The 20112-nt window shown below is 40.2% G+C and overlaps 1 protein-coding gene across 1 annotated transcript in view; it reads left to right on the top strand.

Annotated features, from left to right (window-relative positions):
* Positions 1 to 19155, top strand: part of ANXA5 (annexin A5) — a 28639-nt gene extending 9484 nt beyond the window's left edge. Inside the window, exons 3-13 of the mRNA XM_046656825.1 lie at positions 1726 to 1810; positions 3105 to 3199; positions 4591 to 4704; positions 6256 to 6346; positions 8908 to 8987; positions 9419 to 9475; positions 14284 to 14377; positions 15291 to 15386; positions 17028 to 17086; positions 17319 to 17441; positions 18638 to 19155. Of these exons, the coding sequence (XP_046512781.1) occupies positions 1726 to 1810; positions 3105 to 3199; positions 4591 to 4704; positions 6256 to 6346; positions 8908 to 8987; positions 9419 to 9475; positions 14284 to 14377; positions 15291 to 15386; positions 17028 to 17086; positions 17319 to 17441; positions 18638 to 18700 (957 nt within the window). The 3' untranslated portion in view covers positions 18701 to 19155. The remainder of the gene's footprint in view (positions 1 to 1725; positions 1811 to 3104; positions 3200 to 4590; positions 4705 to 6255; positions 6347 to 8907; positions 8988 to 9418; positions 9476 to 14283; positions 14378 to 15290; positions 15387 to 17027; positions 17087 to 17318; positions 17442 to 18637) is intronic.
* Positions 19156 to 20112: the final 957 nt, after the last annotated feature.

Here is a 20112-nt window from a genome sequence, read left to right as displayed (position 1 = left end):
AGAGAGGTTGGGTTCAAGTCTGAATATAGCAAACACTGCTGGGGATTTGCAGCCAACAAACAGGGGGAGGAGGTCAGTGGGTGGAAAGTTACTAAGAGCAGACATCAAGGGTAGGGAGATTCTTGCTAAGCTGGCCTAATATGTTTCTTGCTGAAGGTAGCCCGTGGACTCATACATTAGAGATGGGAGAAGAGGAACTCAGTCAGTTATCAAGGGTTAGGGGATTCCTCCCTAAACTGACTTAGGATTCTTGCTACAACTGAGCTAGGCAGGCTGAGGACGAGACCTAGTTGAAAAGTTGGCTCAGAAGAACCTGTCTAAAGTTTGGTCAAGGAGACAGTCTTTGTCACTGTCTCCTGGATCCATGAGTGCTGCTTTCTCAGGAGGCATAATTTAGTGCCACTGAAGAGAGCTGGCCTTTGGCTCTGTGACCATGGAAATTCTTCCCCATGGCTCTCTCTCTCTGTTGTCACCTTTTTTTATTGGGTTGGTATTATGATATTATTGGCAAATGCAGTAATTGGAGGCTGAGATGAAAGGGAAGTTCTTTTCCTTGTAGGTGGTTGTGCTTCCACACATTCATAATAAAACACACATGATTGTGAAGCAGGCAGGTATTGTGAACCCCTCCCCCTTAGAGCTGTTGTTCCTTGGTTTTAGATGGAACCTTAGCAGGAGTTTTGAAGGACTTCAAAAACATTTATTGGTAAAAGTAAATGCTTGGAGCCTCTCTTTATTATAATATAAAAATTCATGACTCAGTACCAGTAAAGCCTTCTGATTCTGAAGAGATAATGATATTACAGTTTTTTTGAGAAGCATTAATGTATTTTGATGATTAAAAGCACTGTATCTGAGGGGCTGGCCCGGTGGCGCATCGGTTAAGCACACATGTTCCACTTTGGTGGCCTGGGGTTCGCTGGTTTGGATCCTGGGTGTGGACGTGGCACTGCTTGACAAGCCATGCTGTGGTAGGCGTCCCACATATAAAGTAGAGGAAGATGGGCACAGATGTTAGCTCAAGGCCCGCCTTCCTTGGCAAAAAGAGGAAGATTGGCAGCCCTTAGCTCAGGGCAAATCTTCCTCAAAAAAAAAATTTAAAAAAATTAAAAAAAAAGCACTGTATATGATAAAATAATTGGTAACAGGAAACTTTATAAAAATATCTTCCAATATACCCTTATAAAGTTCTAAATTCAAAGATTTGTATTCTTCTGGCACGTGAACTACCAAATATCTTTTCATGCTTTGCCAGGTTATCTTAAAATCCCTAAGTAAATATAAAGAGACAGGACTAGATGGCAGTTGTGTAAGAAGAGTTTTGCTCAGGGTTCAATGCCTAGGGTGGGCCATCAAGTTTTCATGCAGGCTCAGCATGCTCCTAGATCAAAGTGATTCCTAATGGGAAAGAAGCCTGCAAGGAAATGCGCTCCATGAATCAAGAGGTGTTGGTGGAGCTGGACCCCTGGGGGCGATGCCCAAGGGAACAGGACCTTGGGAGCCAACCTTCCCACTAATGATACTACAGGTGGGCCAGGGTGGCTCAGGAGCTGAATTGGTCCTTCTCATCCATGCTTCACACTTCAAATGGGGTTATAGATCTTATAAAATGGTAAATTTATTTAAAGACGGAACATGATACACAGTGAGTGGCTTGCTGTTTATGTTATTTGCTTCATCGTGTTAGTCATGCTGTGAATAATGTCACTGTGTTTCCTGTCTCAGGTTCTCAAAGGCACCGTGACTGACTTCCCTGGATTTGATGAGCGGGCTGATGCGGAAGTTCTTCGGAAGGCCATGAAAGGCCTGGGTGAATACAAGCCTTTTTTGTTCTAAAAAAATGTGGCATTTGTTTTTCGGAACAAACAAATCATTGATTTACAGTAAGAGTAATTTTAGAACATTTTGATCTGAAATGCACAGAAAGAGAAAAGATAGATGTTGATTAAGATAACAGAATAATATGACTGACCATCCAGTGCTCAGGCACATGGACTGAACAGGAAGTTACATTCGGCCTCTGTGCTTCTCAGCTTTTCCTGTATGGTGGCTGACTGTGTAGATGAGCGGACGTTGCCAAGTGCTCAGCTCTGCAGCTCTTTGTTCCCTGTGCCCAGTCAGATGTTCAGTTCTGCAAGTCTCTTTCATTCCACTGTCTTCTCTTTCTAGCCATTGAAAAAGTCTCATCTCGAGGATTTCCACAGATAGCCGATGCCCCTGTCCTCAGCCTCCTTCTGCACTAGTGTCCATGGGTAGGGATCCACCTTCCTCAGACTTGGCTGTGTCGAGTCACTCTCAATTCCAAATGTCCTGTGAGATTTCCTCTTGGAGCAGGAGTAGGTGCAGGCCCTCTGGCCTTGCAAGGCCTTCTCTGGTTTCCCCGCCCACCTTGTGGGCCTGGGCTCACATTACGGATTGCCTTGGTCTCTGATCCAGCCATGCTGGACCATCTGCTCTTCATGAAAGCCCTGTATTTTCCTAATGCTGAGCTTTTCCTGCATTCTAAAGCCTGTCCTTCTTCCTTACATCAGTGCCTATCAAAATCCTTCAAGACTGTTTTGGTGTCACCTTCTCTGTGGAGCTTTTCCCAAAACTCCCTTCCACCTCTTGTCAGCTAAGACAACCTCCTGTGAACCCCGTTTAACCCCTGGGCCTCTCCTGAGCACTCCTCACGTTCTCCCCTAGCTCACATTATTTGTGTGTCCTTATATTTTTTCCTCTAAATTGTGTGTAACCTGAAACCACGGTCTGTATCTTTCTCCTCTCTCAATCCCTTGCAACACCCAGCACTTTGCGCCTTGTGAATAGCTGTTATTTGAGTAACTATCTGTTGCAAGAAAAGCTAGGTGCACTCAGTTTTTAAAAAGTCAGGAGTATTTTTGTGCCGACTTCACAATGTGTCAGGAATAAGGGGTAGTATATATTGGAAATAAGATGACATTTTACGTATTGTAAATTTTATAGTTCAATAAATTACTTAATGAAATATATAAAATGCGTTTTGTGAAGTATGGAATTAAAGTGACTGGGGAGCTGGTTACAAAGGTTATTGGGATAGTGGGCATGTGGATGCTGAGATGTAATCGTTTGAACGTAAATTGCAGGCACGGATGAGGAGAGCATCCTGACGCTGCTGACATCCCGAAGTAATGCTCAGCGCCAGGAAATCGCTGTGGCTTTTAAAACTCTGTTTGGCAGGGTAAGACCGCACTTCATCCCCAGGTGGAATGTGAGAGCAGCTGTAGGTTTTAGACTAGTTTGAAATCTACTAATGTTCTTTCGTAAACATCATTTATTTTATGATTCTGACTTTCTTCCTCTTCTTTTTTTTCTCCCCCCCAGTTTCTTAATTATCAGCTGTTGGTATACAATACTGCCCAACTTGTCCTCACATTATTGGTTTTTTTGCTGTGCTGTAGAGGTGCCAAAAGGCCGCTTGGTGGTGACTGCCCCTCTTCTTTTCCTCTGTGCTTCCCACTCAGGATTGTTTTGTTGTCCCCTCGTATAGGTGCAAACCTGTATCACAATATGTTTTGTTATGACGCAGTCACAGTCTTGGTTCCTTTTGGAATGGTGTTTTAATCAATGAGTTTTTCATTGATTGATTTAAATGCTTTTATTTGATTAACAATTCAAAGTAAAAATTGTTTGTTACTAAATGAATTAATGAATCCATGAAAAACTCCAGTGTCGTTTTGTTCTGAAAATTTCTGTTTATCATTTTATTGAGAAACAAATGCAAAGGAAAAAGAAAAAAGTATTTTAAGGATAATTTCTGTTTGCCTGGTGTGCTGAAACTGAAATGGAGAGGAATTACTGCTTTTCTTTCCATAATTATGTACACAGCCGTCCCTCAGGAGCCGGGAGCACAGTCATGAACATTATCCATTATGTATTAGAATGTTACTAGATATTGAGAGAAAAGAAAAAATTGTTCTGTCTAGGTATGATGGGCCAGATTTTGTCCTTTGTAAGAATGCATTTGTGATTTTTTTCGGGGGGGAAATTTTTTCAAGATATATGTTTCTCACAACAATATTTTAAAAATAAAATATTTTTAGCCCACTTTTAAAGTATTCGTTTTTTTAAACTGTTGAAGTTAAGAAAAACATCTCTTAAAAACAAATTCCTTGACACGTAAGTGGCTCTGCTTTAGTTTAAGCCTTAGGTCAGATGTCAGAAGTGCATTATTCAAAGCTATGGGGTCTGTGTAGCTCGGGTGCCTTGTTTCTACGTGGAGATGGCAACATACAGAATTCATCAGGACAAAGGGCTGCCATTCATACTTAAGAAGAATCTCCTTAAAATTTCTGCCTGGTTGGGGGCTGGCCCCGTGGCCGAGTGGTTAAGTTCGCGCGCTCCGCTGCAGGCGGCCCAGTGTTTCGTTGGTTCGAATCCTGGGCGCGGACATGGCACTGCTCATCAAACCACGCTGAGGCAGCGTCCCACATACCACAACTAGAAGAACCCCCAACAAAGAATATACAACTATATACTGGGGGCTTTGGGGAGAAAAAGGAAAAAATAAAATCTTTAAAAAAAAAAAAAATTTCTGCCTGGTTAACAAATTTGTGTTTTCTGTGAGTTTAGGACCTTCTGGATGACCTGAAATCAGAACTGACTGGAAAATTTGAAAAATTAATTGTGGCTCTGATGAAACCCTCTCGGCTTTATGATGCCTATGAACTGAAGCATGCTCTTAAGGTAAAAGGATGCGTACAGCAACACTCCTGTCATGAATATTATTATTTTGTGTTGATAATTCACCTTATTTTTTATATTAAAAATTATTTGAATTATTTCAGTGAGGGTTTCTTGGATGACAAAACTGTGTAGGAGGAAGTAAGAAAAGGAGAGAGAAAATTGCAAGTGTGTCATTTAATCTTTTTGTTTTGTTAACTCAATAATAGTGGCTATTTAAAATTTTACTAGTTTTTACAGCTTTTAATATTTTGTTTTCATGTCTGTTTCCTAATTTTGAGATGTATTTTAAAAAAGTCACAGGTTAGGTATTTTATCTTTTAAAATAGAAAGTTGCCTGATTAAGGAACAATAATGTTGATCATTTTAGGTTAAAAAATAAAGCTTCAGAGAGAATTTTCGATAAGATTTTTGAATACCCTTTCCTTCTTTCCTATACTTCTAAACACTAAAATGAAGTAAATGTTATAATTTCGTTAGCAAATAACTAAATGTATATTTCCTCTACTGGTGTTTGGAATATTGTATAAATGTGACTACACTGAAACATTTGTTTAGACTTACGGGACGGGAAATTGGTGGAGGTTAGATTTTCAATGGGTGGACTGAGATTTAACAACAAGGAGATGCTGTGGCTCAGGTGTTCTTACTTACGCAGTGAAGGAGAAGAGAGTTTACTAAGTTAGGAGCGTTTCTATGCTATTCTCTTCATTTTCCTACAGTGTTTCTTTTGGAATAAACAAAATCTTAGTTTATTGAAAAAAGGGTGTTTTTGTGGAGTGCTTCTGAAATGTCAGCAGTAGCTGAAATTTTGCCAGAGCATAAACCTAGGTTTTTCAGTATTTGGTTTTTGGGAAAGAAACAGAAATGTAAAAAGAATAAGGCTTAAATATGCTGTCTTTTAAAATGAAGTTCAGCTATATCATTGCTTGTCTGTTCTAACTTGACGATGTAGATAGGACTTCACTAATCGGAAAAAGGAAAACCAACTAAAATAATTTTTGAGAAATCCAGAAAGCAAGCCTCAATTCCTTTATACTGATCCAATTCCCAGTAATCAAATGATGCTGTATTTATTGTTACCCTTGGTGCGGAATTTCCCTGTGGATCCATAGAGAACTTAACTTGGGGGCAGGGTTTATGTTTTGAGGTACAGATTATTTAAGTATCAGTGCTTTTCCATATGAACTTGTGTAAAGTTTTCATTTTTACCATTTCAGCCTTTTTTATTATTTCATTAAATTGTTTTACTTTTAAACTCTTTAGAATTAAAATGATAAAATTACAAATTTATACAGTGTTTTATGTCATATTACACACATAGACATACAATAAACATTGTTTTTCATTAGACAAAAAATGATAAAATTGTCTTTGGAGAGAAAATTAACTTGAAATTTTTTATTTCTGTAACTAATAGAACTGGTATACAAACGAGTGACTATATTGTTGGATAATATTTGTATAATTATGCTATTTGGGTAACATCTATTTTCGGAAAATGACTCTTTTTAAATTTTATTGACGTTTTCTCTATTAAAAATCTCTAAACAGGGAGCTGGGACTAATGAAAAAGTACTGACAGAAATTATTGCTTCAAGGACACCTGCAGAACTGAGAGCCATAAAACAAGTTTATGAAGAAGGTAAATGTTTTGGATTCTATTTCCCCTTCGTCTCCAGGGCCGCTTTTTCATTTCTCTGAGTGAGTGCAGATCTTCATAGTTGCAGGGGCAGCCCATACCGGACTGCTGAATGAATGAATGAATGAATAGGCAATGATTCAGGCTAGGTTTCTCCTTCAGGGAGGAAAAGACTGCCTTTTAATAGACCTGTAACTGTTTTAGTATTTATAAGAGGCTTCCGATGAAGATGGAGGGTGCTTGACATAGGATTTGCTAGCAGGGTAGGGCTATAGAGGTTGTCTTTCTTTTACTTTAAGATGGAAGTGTGTTTTCTTCCTTAGAAAAATTTGGTTGTATTTTAATAGAAGTTACAGTTCTATGTTAGTAGAAGTTGAGAATTATCTAAAAGGGCCTTTTGGAATCTGGGAGAAGAAACCTTGTCCAAATCAGAGTTGATAAAATTGTTGCAGTAAATGTGTGTTGTTTTAGCTAATGGCAGTGCTTGAGTACTCTGCAGTTTGATTTTTCTTTTTGGTATGACTTTTTTTTGTGAAAAAAATCTATATTTCAATCTGAAGCATATCCTGTGAATGGAACCAAGAAAATGACATAAAAAGTCAAGTCAGAGTGTAGTTCCTTTGTTGTTAGATTTTCTGTAACAGACTCTTTCCCCACCTGACCGAGGAGGGCCAGACCATCCACGTTGTCAGCTCAATCAGCAGACCTCCAAGCCTTTAGCCAGGAAAATGGGTTCCTTTCTTGGCATTTGTTTATTAATCTTAGAAATGATGTAAGTCAGAACAGCGTGGAATTGACAGCAACTACATAATTAGCTTTCCGAAGTGCTGGATCTCCCGTTCTGCTTCTCTTTTTGTAGTTGGACTGGTCCCAACCGCTAAGGCAGAGGTGACACATGTATCTCGACTGCAGGTGGTCACCTTTGAGTTTTATTTGATGTGATATTCAGAGATCTCTCTGTAGGGATGTTGACATTGGTGAGCGAGCGTTTGTGCTGCTGGATGACAGATGGAGTGCCCCCTGCCAGGGTATAATAACCACAGATGGCCCATCCTTCTCAGTTGTGTGATTGTGCTCTAGCTGTGTGTCTGGCAGTGTACTGGCTGTCATGAAAGAAACAAAAGATGGCATAACATTCTTCCTGTCCTTCAAGGAGTTTGCAATCCTTTTAGGTGTGTGACATGACTTAGAAATAAGTGCAGTAGTTAAAGGATAGTAAAATCCAAACTAAAGTCAAATACCAAAAATGTTTAATGTGAGAATTCATTTGGAGGAGAGAGGTCATTGTGGCTTTGGAAGTTAGGAGAGGCTTCATGGTGCAATCAGACAGGGTTTCAAGATTAGGTGGGTTTTGGGTAAGTGAAGAAGGCATTTTTGGCATTTTGGTTGCTATGTGCAATGGCCTGGAGACTGGAGTGAGAAAAGTATATTGAGAGAACAGAGAGAACCTGACTGTAGTGGAGAATATGGGCATGTCCATTTCCGGAGAGAAATTGAATAAACAGTTAGGCTATGTTAGAGATGGTTTTGCGTGACTGGATTAGAAGTTTGGACTTGATTCAAAGGTATGGTAAGTGCCTGAACAGGCAGTGGAGTATTGAAGGCACAATGGAGGAAGGAAGGAGATTTGAATCAAGAGACTGATGAGGTAGCTGTGTGTGGGGAGGTAAGCTAGGAAGTTAGGGCCCAGCGTGGGTGGTGGGAGGTGTGAGGGGATAAATCAGAGAGGGGAGAAATATTCGAGAGGATTTGATGGTTGATTATGTGTAGGAGTTGGAGTGGAGGAAGGAATAAAGGATTCCTTCAAGGTTTTATATTTCGGTAACTGGTTAAAATAAACATGTAACTCTTTTAGACCTTTTAAAATATAAGTTTTGAGCTTTTAAAGTTTATTTGCTTTCAATAATGATTAAATATTTAAATGTCTTAGAGGAATACCTGCTTTCCTTCGGTAGCAGCTGTTTGAGAGTTAGTGAAAGGGCTTGTAGATCCCACTTCCCCTCTTTCCTATGGAATTATGTTGAATAACTGGAAGTAGAGGTGGGGAGGGGCAATTTTTAAAATACCATTGCTGTCTCTCAGAGTTAACTTTATTTGCTGCAGAGAAAAAATATCTTGCTAGGGGAAGGAATAGCCGTGCCTGAAGAAAGAAAACTCAGAATCTTAGAGGACGGAAAACCTCTGGAAACTAATCACGTACAACATTTGAAAGAAAGCCAAACAAAGTTTGGAATTAGGATTGATTGCACTTTAAAGGCTTTCCAATACCATCCTCTGTCTACAGATTAACAAGTACATTGGTTGAGAGCGTTTCTGAAAGGCTGAGTCAGGATTTAGGGTTGAATCGAGTGCTTTTGGGAGACTTTAGTTTGTTTTTGTCCAGCCACTCACTTAAAGCATTTGCCTTTAGTCTTCAGAGCACTCAGAACTCAGAGACGGAGGAGAGAACATTTATGCTAATGTGATATTTCTTCCTTCATGTCTCTCCCGTTTGATTAATGAGGTAAGGTGTCTTTTTCCAGTTGAAAGAAGCTGTACGTAAGTATGAAATTATTCTCTTGCAGAATATGGCTCAAACTTGGAAGACGACGTGGTGGCGGATACTTCAGGCTTCTACCAGAGGATGCTGGTGGTTCTCCTTCAGGTATCGGGTGGAGGCTATTTATAGTTTGATTAAAAGTCTGAAGCTGGACTGGTCTGAATCTAGTTAAGTAAGGTCACTTAAAATTCTTTTAATCGTTTCTGGTTCTTGTTTGATTCTAGTGTCTAGTGTCTGGTGTGTGGTATGTGTTTGTGTTTCAGAATATCTGACCTAAACTCTTAATAGCTAACTCGTACTTTTTGGAATATCACTATGCTCTTTTATTCGTAGAATTTAAAATCAAGAGGGTCAGATTGATTTTGGATGGTGCCGTGTGATAATGTGAAGTATAGGAGGATTGATAATGATCTTAATAAAAGCACATTATTCCTAAGAGGAACAGCTTTATGTGCATAACCATCAGGTGGAACCATTTTTCCTTTTGAATGAAAATGCTTGTGTAATTCAGTAACATGACATGTCACCTCTTATAGGCTAACAGAGACCCTGATGCGGGAATTGATGAAGCGCAGGTTGAACAAGATGCCCAGGTGAGTGAGACCTAGTATATGATGACTTTATTATGATATATAAATGAAAAAATCCATGCTAATGAAAAATCATAATGTATGTTGTAATAGCATCTAAAAATAATCTTATTTATGGGTCCTTTACAAATCATAAGACTCAAGTAAGTAGTTTCCTCTCATTTTGATCTGGTCAACAAAATATTTTATCCCAAAGCTGAAATGAAATGAAATAAGTTATGTATAAATAATGAGTTCTACCTAGATACATTATTGTTTTGTGATTATGGAAAATTCACAAAATAGAGAATTCTACCAAAAAACCCGCAAGTGTTATTACTTCCACTGCTCATGAGGCAGTAGTCTCTTGGCAGGAGAGGATAAAGAAGAAAAAATAAAGTATTGTAGTGATAAATGGTGTTTTATTACATAATAGACGACAAGTTATTTTGGTATTTAGAAATTCCTCCACCTTTCCTTTGATAGAGTTCTAAATTCTTTTATAACTGCTTTCTAGTGACTCCCAAGTGAAATTTTGCACTTAGTGGCTTTTAAATCCCAGTAGAGTCACAGTGTGGTTTATAACGTAATCAAATGCAGGAAATAAGCATCAGAGAATTTGAAACATGAGACTTGAAAACTGGAAATTGGTAATAAAGGAATTACTTGGGTTCCTGGAATCACATAGCACAGCCCTGTCTGTGTGGTCACGTTTCAGTTAGTAAAATAGACAGTTCTGATTGTTAGTCTTGCACCATTGAGAAGGAAGAGCAGATTCACCCCTCCAATCGACTGCTCTCTATGGAACAGCCACTGGGTGTGTGATCTGGCTTTGCTGATAGAAGGAGGAGGGCATTGTTCTTTAGGGTTGATTTCATAATGGATTTGAAATGCTGTTAGCTCTGTCTAGCTGGAGAGAGAAAAGGAAAGGAAACGAACATCTACTGAGGGCTGGCTGTGCAGCATTTGATGCTCGCCTGACTACCCCTTCTAAAATGCAAAGCTGTTGTGTGGTGTCACTGTTTAAAACCTTAAAACCCTTCCCTGGGTCCCACTGTCCTCAGGATGAAGTCCAAGCCCCTAAATGTGGTTTATGAGCTCTTTTATTCGTTATCTGCCCCTTGCTTTCTTATGCCTCCTTCCTTGCTCTTCCTTGCTCTCTCTTTCTTCTCCTGCCCCTCCTTCCCTGTTCACCTGATTAATTCCTCTTCTAGCATCAGTCCCCAGGTAGCTACTTTTCAGGTCGCCCTGCCTGACCCCCCCCCGTTCCCCCACCCCACAACCAGGGGATGTCAGGTGTCCCTTACAGGGAAGACTGTGGCATCTCAAGCTTCCTGTCACAATCGGTGCTGCCTTCCATTGAGGCTGCCTGTTGACCTGACTGCCTACCCAGGGCCCTCTGAGCTGTCGGTTCGGTTTGTATCCTCAGCTCCTAGCATACAGTAGGCAACCAGTAAATAACCGATGAGTGAGTTAGTGCGTAACTCTACGGTGGAGGGGATAATTTCCCTTTTATAGATAAGGGAACTGAGGCTCCGGGAGGAATTGGAGAAACAAGCCCATGGCCCCCACTGAGTAGAGGTGGAGCTGGTGTCCCGCCTGGGCCTGTCTGACCCCACAGCCCTTTCTTTTTCACTAGATGACAGTGATCTCAGTATCCTCACCTGTCAGCCCCTCTCATTCCTCTACAGTGTGAAGGGGTTATGATTAGAAGCACGGTTCTGGCTTAACTCCACTTTCTTGAGGGGCAAGGGCTGGAGCAGCCCTATAGACCCGTACCCCCAGCTCTCAGGGGCGTGGTTCACTCCCGAGACCACCTTACTCCTTTCTGGGATTAATTATTTGTGAGCTTTGTGGGAGACGGTGTTGATTCTCACACACCTGCTCTCAAGAGTAGGAGCTCTGGATGCTTTTCAAGGGTCACAGTGAAGGAAGTCAGCTCCAGTAGTCTCAGAGGACCTCGGGGAGGCCTTCGTTAGCGGGCAGATTCCCAGCACAGTGGTGATGGAACCAGAGCACTGCTGCAGCATGAGGCCACTGAGCAGGACAGGACATTCTCCCTCCTTTTCACGGGTTTCTCTCCTCGGAGCCCCCAGTGTGGAGCAGTGTTCTCAGGCTCATATGGATTCTGACTCAGAAGGTCCGGGTGGGGCCTGGGCTTCTGCATCTCAGACGAGCTCTCAGTGATGCCCACACTGGTCCTGGGAGAGCACTTTGAGTCCCGAGGCTGTGTGGGTGTCACTTCCTTGTCATGCAGGGATAGGACCATCGATCGGGACCCTGATGCGGAACTTGGTACCTCTGAAGACCTCCTGCGGAAGTTCCTTTGAAATATCCCCTGAATACAGTCTGGGCTTCCCTTACCTATTCAGTGACCAGAGCGACACAGAACATGCTACACTGGCTATTAGTGTTTGCTTTTTGAAATGTATTAGTATTAATTAATTCAGCCTGTTGAAAACAATGATCCTTTCAGTATTGTAAAAAGGAACACACCCATTTATTCTGTGCAGCAAGGGCAGTTGGACTGTTATCACTAATGGGAATTTAAGATTTCTTAATTGAGAGTAAGCCGAGATAACCGAAGGGCCCTCTCATAAGCTTTGGAATTTTTTCTACTGATACCTGGCACCCGGAGGTTTCCTCTTATTTCGGGGATTTGATGAGCCACAATGAGACTTTCACCTGGGAATTGAACAGTTTATAGATAACGCACTTTGCTTTTTAACAATTTTAATATATTGAGCTGATTTTCCCTCCTCCCCTGTCAAGTCCTTGTTTTACGTTTTCCCTGGAGAAACGTTGAGCCCTTGCGGGAAGGAGGGGAAAGGAGGGGAAAGAGAAGGGAATCAGTGTCTGTTGAGCACCGCTGTGGGTTACCTGACACTGTTCAATGCATCCATCACGTGAGTTTATCATCTCCATTAGTGATGCACTGGACACAACTCTGTAGGTGAGGACACTGAGGCTCAAGGAGAGATTGAGTAACTCATCTAAGACTCGCAGATAAGGACAAGGACCAGATATTTTTTAACTCCAAAACCTCTGTACTGTGCACTGAGCCAGAGGTTATCAGACTGTGCTTGGGCTAAACTGTAAAGCCCCCTCTGAGGGAAGCGGGGAGGGTGAGGAGGTGTGAGGGTCCCTCATCCGGAACAGCTCTGTGGATTGTGGGCATCCTCGTTTAGCAGAAAGGACCCTTATGTTAAAACAAGACAAAACTTTTAAATACTGTTCTACGTGCAAATGCCATTGTTATTGTTGCATATGATTTACTTAATCATTGTTTTAAAATAAATCCCAAACGTAATTCTTCCAAGAAAAGTAAGAGATTATAGTTAAAAATAGCCACTTCACCAATTATTCCCATACAACAGGCTTAACTGCTGTTCCTACTAGAGAGAATTCCTAAAAATACAGAACAGTTGATAAGAAAGGAGTGCTGCATCGATGTCTGCAATATTGTACAGGGTGAGCCCTCCCCCTTTGGGTGTTAGTGTGTGTGTATATCTTATCTGTATGTAGAAAACACACTAGATGTAGTACCCAGTGTCCAGAATGTTGTTGTTCATGGTCATTTTTATCTTCTTCTTTATGTTTTTTCTCTGTTTTACAAAATTTCTCAATGAACCTGTGTCATTTTTGTAATTAGATTAAAAAACGTTGTTTTAAGGCAGGTCTATAACACAGTTCTAACATTTAGATACTTGCTTGACTTCCACAGTAACTCTCTTTTCAGTTTTGAAGACCATGCTCACATGACCGGGATTGATATTGTTTATCATTAAAATAAATTAATTTCAAAATTGAGTATAAAGATGTCTTATTTTTTAAATTCTCTGTATATAGTATATATATATAGTAAAAAGTAGATCATACCACCGTAATCTACTTCCTTAAACATACTAGTGGGATTAAAATTTCTACACCCGAATGTGCTGTGATTGCCTCCTGTCCTTCCCCAGTCTGCTACTGTGGGTGTAAGGCCAGCTCCAAGTAGCAGCCTCAGCAAGTTGCATTCGTCCTGCTTTAATGGATGTACTTACCTTGAAGTGAATAACTAAAAGGATAGTATAGACATTTTAAAGGTTGATTCTTTGAGTTTTAATAAATTATCCACATCTCAGTAAGTGGACTCATATTTAATGATCATGTTTATACGTAATTTTATTTTTTCAGCAGTTATATGAACTCTGGAAAGCATATGTCCTTTTCCATGTCAAAAAGTAAATATGGACTCTCAAACTATTCAATAAGTGTATGTTAAGTGCCTGCCATATGCTGGGCACTGTGCTGTACCCACAACCTTTTAAAAGTTCATTGTGATCTCTCAGAAATGTGAAAACTTTGTAGCTGGCTTTGGTGAAAGTTCAGTTGTAAAGGGACATTATGGAGTTTAATTTTTATCATGTGTTATTGAACAGCTACAGAGCAAGCAAAACACAATGCGGACAACTTACCTCTTAGTTCCGTTCTTCCCCAGTCTGTAAATGGCTCTGTCAACAGAGAGGTCATCAGAATTGTCCACCAGCCACACCATTGCTCCTGGAGCATTGGAAGTCCCGGTCGACATTTTAGGAGCATTTAACCTGCACCATTGCTCTGCTTTCTTGCTTTGACCCATTCGTCTTCTGTGGCCCAGCTCAGAGGCAGGCTCCGGAGTAGCTCCAGACTCACTGAGCTGAGTTTCAGAGTAGGAAACAGTAGGAATGAAAAGTGTGAGACGATGAGTCAGGTGAATTAGCATTCACAGAGTAAAACACAAGCACAATTAAGAACCTTAGGAATGAGAGGGAGCAACGGTTTATTAACTGCGGTTGAAATTTTCGCAGACTTTGTTTCAAGCTGGAGAGCTTAAATGGGGGACAGATGAAGAAAAGTTTATCACCATCTTTGGAACACGAAGTGTGTCTCATTTGAGAAGGGGTGAGTGAAAAAAACGCATATGATACAGATACTTGGGTTAATTTTGAAAGTGCGTGAGCCGGCACGCCAGAATACCTGCTACTTAACAGGCACTTACTGAATGAATCAATTTTTGTATTTCTTCCTTTTGGTGACCTTGAGGTATCTCGTAACTCTTTTTGCTGCTATTGCAGCTTTTAGGAAACTAGAGATCTTTCGTCTGCCCTTCATTATCAGAGGGTAATGAGGGAGGTGGGCCTCTAGATTGTTCTTCTTAGAGTCACAAATCACTAAGTGGTGGCTCACTACGAGTATTTCCCCCTAAATAGTGATATGCAGGACCTCATCTCTGGATATTCATCAATCCTTGTGGCACTATTAGTTGGGATTGAGTTCGATGACAAGTGACAGAAAACCATACAAATAGCAGCTTTAAAAATTGAGCCTTCTGTAGGTAGGATTCCTTGGCTGATTTAGCAGGACCTGGGCTCTTTCTGTTTTTCTGCTGTGCTGTCCTTAGTCTTTTGGGTTTTCTTTCTCATGCTTGGTACCTCTTTGTCACAAGATGGCTGCTCTAGCTCCAAACGTATCAACCGTTTCACAGCAAGAAGAAAAGAAAGGGGTAAACTAGTCATATCTATGTCACTTTTTATAAGGAAAGAGAAAGCTTTCCAAGAATCCTTTCCAGCAGATTTACTTTAGGTCTCATTGGTTATAGCTAGTAAGGGGGGGTTGGGAAATCAGTGAACAGATAACACTTATAATCCATTGTATAGGGCTTGGGGCATTGAGACTCTGAACAAAACTATGGTTCTGTCAGCAAGAAAAAAAAGAGAGATTTGAGTTCAGTAGGATAATACCTGGTCAGAGTAAATGTTTTGTTCCTGAAATGAGCAGTCCTTACATGATGAAAAAATCATTTTCATTTTTCTAGTGTTTGACAAATACATGACTATATCAGGATTTCAAATTGAGGAAACCATTGACCGAGAGACTTCTGGTAATTTGGAGCAGCTTCTCCTTGCTGTTGGTAGGTAATCTTACAATGTGTATAATATTTATGATGTTAAGAGCTGAAGTATTTTATGCAATGGAAGCTGTGTTTGAAAATAACCACCTGTTTCTTCATGAAAAGAGCTTGACATGATATTTGGGTGAAGTAAACTCCTTAATTTGCAATTTTCAAAGTCTGTTTTGATGTTGAAAATACATGATTATCTGGTTAGTTCATCTAATCCTATGGAGATACTAAGAGAATTGTTTAAAAATTGTTTTAAGTTGCATTAAAAATAATTACTATTTCATTATGAACCTGAAATGTCGTGGGTATTACTGGAGAGGCTTTCAAGTGTTATTTCTGATACCTGTGGAATTTTAGAATCCTTTTTTAATACCATCCTGACAGCTTTGAGGCAGACTGAGAAATTGGCATCTGATTTAGAAAAAATATCTTTAGTCTCCAAATCCAGAGAGGCTCTAGTTTGTGAGTTCCCCGTGGTCCTAGCGTTCACATGGGTTTGAAGTGAACTTTGTCTGCTGTTTGTTCTGAGTGTTTGGTGTGGAGCTCAAGTTTTTGTACTCTCTGTCTTCAGGAGAATAAACTGAAGCTGTGCATGAACCAACACTAACAGTAGCCTTTCTTTTGAGTCTGCAGTTAGTGAATTATTATTGTTTTTTTTTTTTTTGCTGAGGAAGATTCACTCTGAGCTAACATGTGTTGCCAGTCTTCCTCTATCTTTTGTATGTGAGCCACTGCCACAGCATGGCCACTGATGAGTGGTGTAGGTCTATGCATGGGAACCGAACCCAGGCTGCTGAAGTGGAGTACTCCAAACTTCACCACCAGGCCACTGGGGCTAGCCCGTGTAGTTAGTAAATTTTAATAGAAAACTTTTAGCCCCTTCAGAATTAGAATACACATAAAAATTATGGCATTTTAAATTAATGGTAGCTGTTTTTCTTAAGCTTTGGAAAAAAAGAGAATAAAAAGAATCTGCACAATTCAAGGATTATTATTTTTGTATATTATGGAATTTTCACATGATAGATGTCTGAAGCTAAGCAGACTGAAGTCTGAGCAGCCCTAACATGCAATAGATGTGTACCTGTTCAGGGGAGATATTCTTTTCTGTTATCAGTTTATCTGAGTATTCCTCCTGAAATGGGTACGTCTCGTGCTGCTCTATGTGAATCATGGATAGTAAAGAATATGGAGAGAATGCCTAGATTAAGATTGCAGGAAGATGGTCCAAGGTTTGTTGAAGATTAGATAGAGTAGTAATCTTGTATTATTTCTTGAACGTTTGGAATGCAAACTTCCCGGATGTTTGTATAATTTATCGAGGATAAAGGTTGTGGCATAACAACCCGGGCTGCCAAAAGTGCTATAGCAAAAGGGTACTCCTAGAGCAAAGGGGTCTTGAAAACACGTGCTCCCCTTGTCCTGCACGCCTCTCTATGCAGCACTCAGAACTCTAAGGAGAACTCAAGCCAGTATCTAAGAAAATACCTGGTGAGCAAGCAGGTCAGCTCAGCTTGCAAATGAGCATCTCTTTAGCCTCCCTTTGATACTTGTAAGTAAGTAGAGCTATAAGCATGGGGCAGCTTTGGATTTTTAGTTACTTATCCTTTTCATATCAGAATAGCATCTGACTATTATTTATTTTCCCAGTGAAATCTATTCGAAGTATACCTGCCTACCTTGCAGAAACCCTCTACTATGCTATGAAGGTGAGTGCATACCTTGAATCTTCAATCAAATTAATTTATCTTTCTGGTTATTGTCTTTCTCCAAGTGTGATTGTGTTTTAGATGATAGACTTGGAGATTGTTTTTTCTCCTGAAAACATGTAGCTTAATTGTACTAAATTGTTTTACTTAGTGATTCACCCCAACTCAGGGGAGTTTGATGCTGTATTGGATGTTTTTAAACAATGCGCTTCTCTCTCTTTCTTTTTTAAAGGGAGCTGGGACAGATGATCATACCCTCATCAGAGTCGTGGTTTCCAGGAGTGAGATTGACCTGTTTAACATTAGGAAGGAGTTTAGGAAGAATTTTGCCACCTCTCTTTATTCCATGATTAAGGTAGTAGAACCTTTCTTTAAGTTGTGTCTAGGAATCCACAGCAGACCGATGTATAGCGTGCAAGACATGCGTGGGGGGAACCCAGTTCTCGTGTTACATTTAAAGTTTTGTGATTTGATTGGAGCTGTGAGTTATGAGCTCGGCACAATGTTTCCTGAAGTGCAGCCGATGGCTCCTGAGTGACAGACTGGCTGTGGGTGAGGCCGAGGCTCTGGGGAGCTTAGCAGCGTTATTCAGGAGTGGCGACAGATGACTCAACAAAGCCAACCCCTTGCCCATGATAGTAGTGTGTTTGTCCTTTCTTTCATGAGTTCCAGCTGTCTTTATTAGTTCCTCCTTTCTTTCGTGTTGGTCTTTCCTTTCTTTATTGTCTGTTAGCACCTTGTCTCTGATATTGGTTCATAGTTCAGGAAAGAACCAACCGGGTCATATCGGGAATAAGGAAAGAACTTAGGTATTACCACCATTTTTGTTCTTTAAAAGCAAGGGATGCTGTGGCCTATAGTTAAATTTGGCTTGAGACCTTTTAACTTCCTTCCTCCCTTCTTCCCTTCCTCCCTTCCTCTCTTCCTCTCTCTTTCTCTCTCTCTCCCTTCCTCTCCCTATCCCTCCCTCCCTCCCCCTTCTTTCCCCCTCCCTCTTGGTCTCTCTTTCTTTCATTTGAGCAAGCTTTTACCTTAGTGTGTGTGGCATGGCTGAAGAGCACTAGAGAGTTCTCCGTGCGCTCACAGGTTGAAACGTGAATTCATTACACACATCTGTGTATGAGACAAGCAGAGGCAAAGCATATTGTGCCCTTCAGTCTTCAAGGAAAGCCATGACAGCCAGGCAGTCCCAGCATTGCCCCCTCAGGCAGACATATACTATGTGATAGAAACTTAGAGTTTGATTAGAAAGCTTGATTTGAATATGGTCGTAAAAGCTTCCCTGTTCTCTGTGTTACTAGAGGGAAGAAGATACTTCACTGTCTTAGCTAGAACGGTGCCTTTAAGGGGTAAAATTAGAAAGTTAAATGTAAGTTCCATTGGGAAGAAACTCCCTGTGTAACATTCCTGATGTGAAAGTCACACGCAGAGAGATTACCCACTTGGGAGAAAAGTCATGTGAATAAAATTGGTTGCCAGATATTTCTTAGTTTCTTATTTTCTGTGGCTTCTGTGAGTCACGGAGGTTAACGGAGTACATTTGGGTTTCAGAGTGACACATCTGGGGACTATAAGAAAGCCCTCCTGCTTCTCTGTGGAGGAGAAGATGACTGATGTACCGCCCGGAGAGACCCCTGCGCTGTGCCTGCCCGCTGCCACTGCCTGCCTTCAGCGCATCTCGCTACACTTTTTGTATGCCAATGCTTGACACATTGCCTTATTCATACTAGCATGCTAATGACCAAAACAGATGCATTGTGGGTGCTTCTTTCTGATCTTCAATTAAGGTCTTTCTCTTCGACTCTTGTAGTACGGAAATGTACTTACGTTACTAAGACTAAAGTCTGGTCATTTATATTTTCTTTTAAGAGGTCAGACTGCTTTTAGCCTTTTTAAAAACTTCATTTATATTAAATCGATAACTGTATTACCTTATTAGGAACCTTAGCCTTGAAATTGTGAACTCCTGGAAGTGTTATTAATCAAGTTTGCTACTATATTAAACCTAAAAAATTATGGTGGTGGCATTCGAAAGATTAATGAAAAATAAACATTTCCTTCCCCCTAAATAATGTGTGGGTGTGTGTTTAGAAAATTTATTTAGTTTATCTATTTAACAATGATACCTTTTTTCATGCAAGTCAATTGACAATGGTGTCAGCTGACAACTGAGTCTACAAATGGGTTTTTGGTGATAAGCTTGAAAGGCAACACCACAGGCTGGATTCTCACTGTAGTGTGGAATGAGGGAAGGGCTGGAGGGTTCTCTGATTTATTTGTAGAGTGTTTCAGTGGGCATCCATTAAGGCAGTGCTTATGATGGTAGTTGCTTAGTGGAAAAGCTAATTGTAAAACCGAACCCAAAAATTCAGAATGCTACTTTTCTCCTTCCTATTATTAACTTGTTTTTTTCTATTTTCATCAGCTCATTTCTTTGAGATAAAAAAGCAGGTAATATCTGTTAGAAAAAAAGCAGTTTCTTTCTCTCTTTTAACATTTACCTTTAATTTTCTGCTTCCAAACTGCTCTTTGAGTTGGTGTCAATTTCCTTTTTCATTTACACCCTCATAGATGGATATTTTTAAAAGCAGGTGATTACTGTTAATGAGACATTTTAATAAATGAACTACTCTCCCTTTGAAAACTTTTAAATAGTGATATTCTTGGCTGCTCATCAGAATAACCTTGGGAGCCTTACAAATTTTGTGTGTGCACATATGACATTGGATTTTGTTTTCAAAAGCTCCATAGGCAGTTCTAATGCTGAGCCAAGATGAGACTCAATTGCCTATACTTTTTTCCCCCCCTAGTTTTATTGAGATAATAATTGACATACACACTGTAAGTTTAAGATGTACAGCGTGATGACTTGACTTACTCATATTGTGAAATGACCACCACCATAAGTTTAGTTAGCATCCATCATCTTATATAGATACAAAAAAAAGTTTTTTCCTTGTGATGAGAACTCAGGATTTATTCTTTTAATTCTCAAGTGTACCATACAGCAGTGTTAACCATGGTCA

Source organism: Equus quagga, chromosome 3 (genome assembly GCF_021613505.1).
Source record: "Equus quagga isolate Etosha38 chromosome 3, UCLA_HA_Equagga_1.0, whole genome shotgun sequence".
Lineage (NCBI taxonomy): Eukaryota > Metazoa > Chordata > Mammalia > Perissodactyla > Equidae > Equus > Equus quagga.
This window is presented reverse-complemented; position numbering and strand designations above follow the sequence as displayed.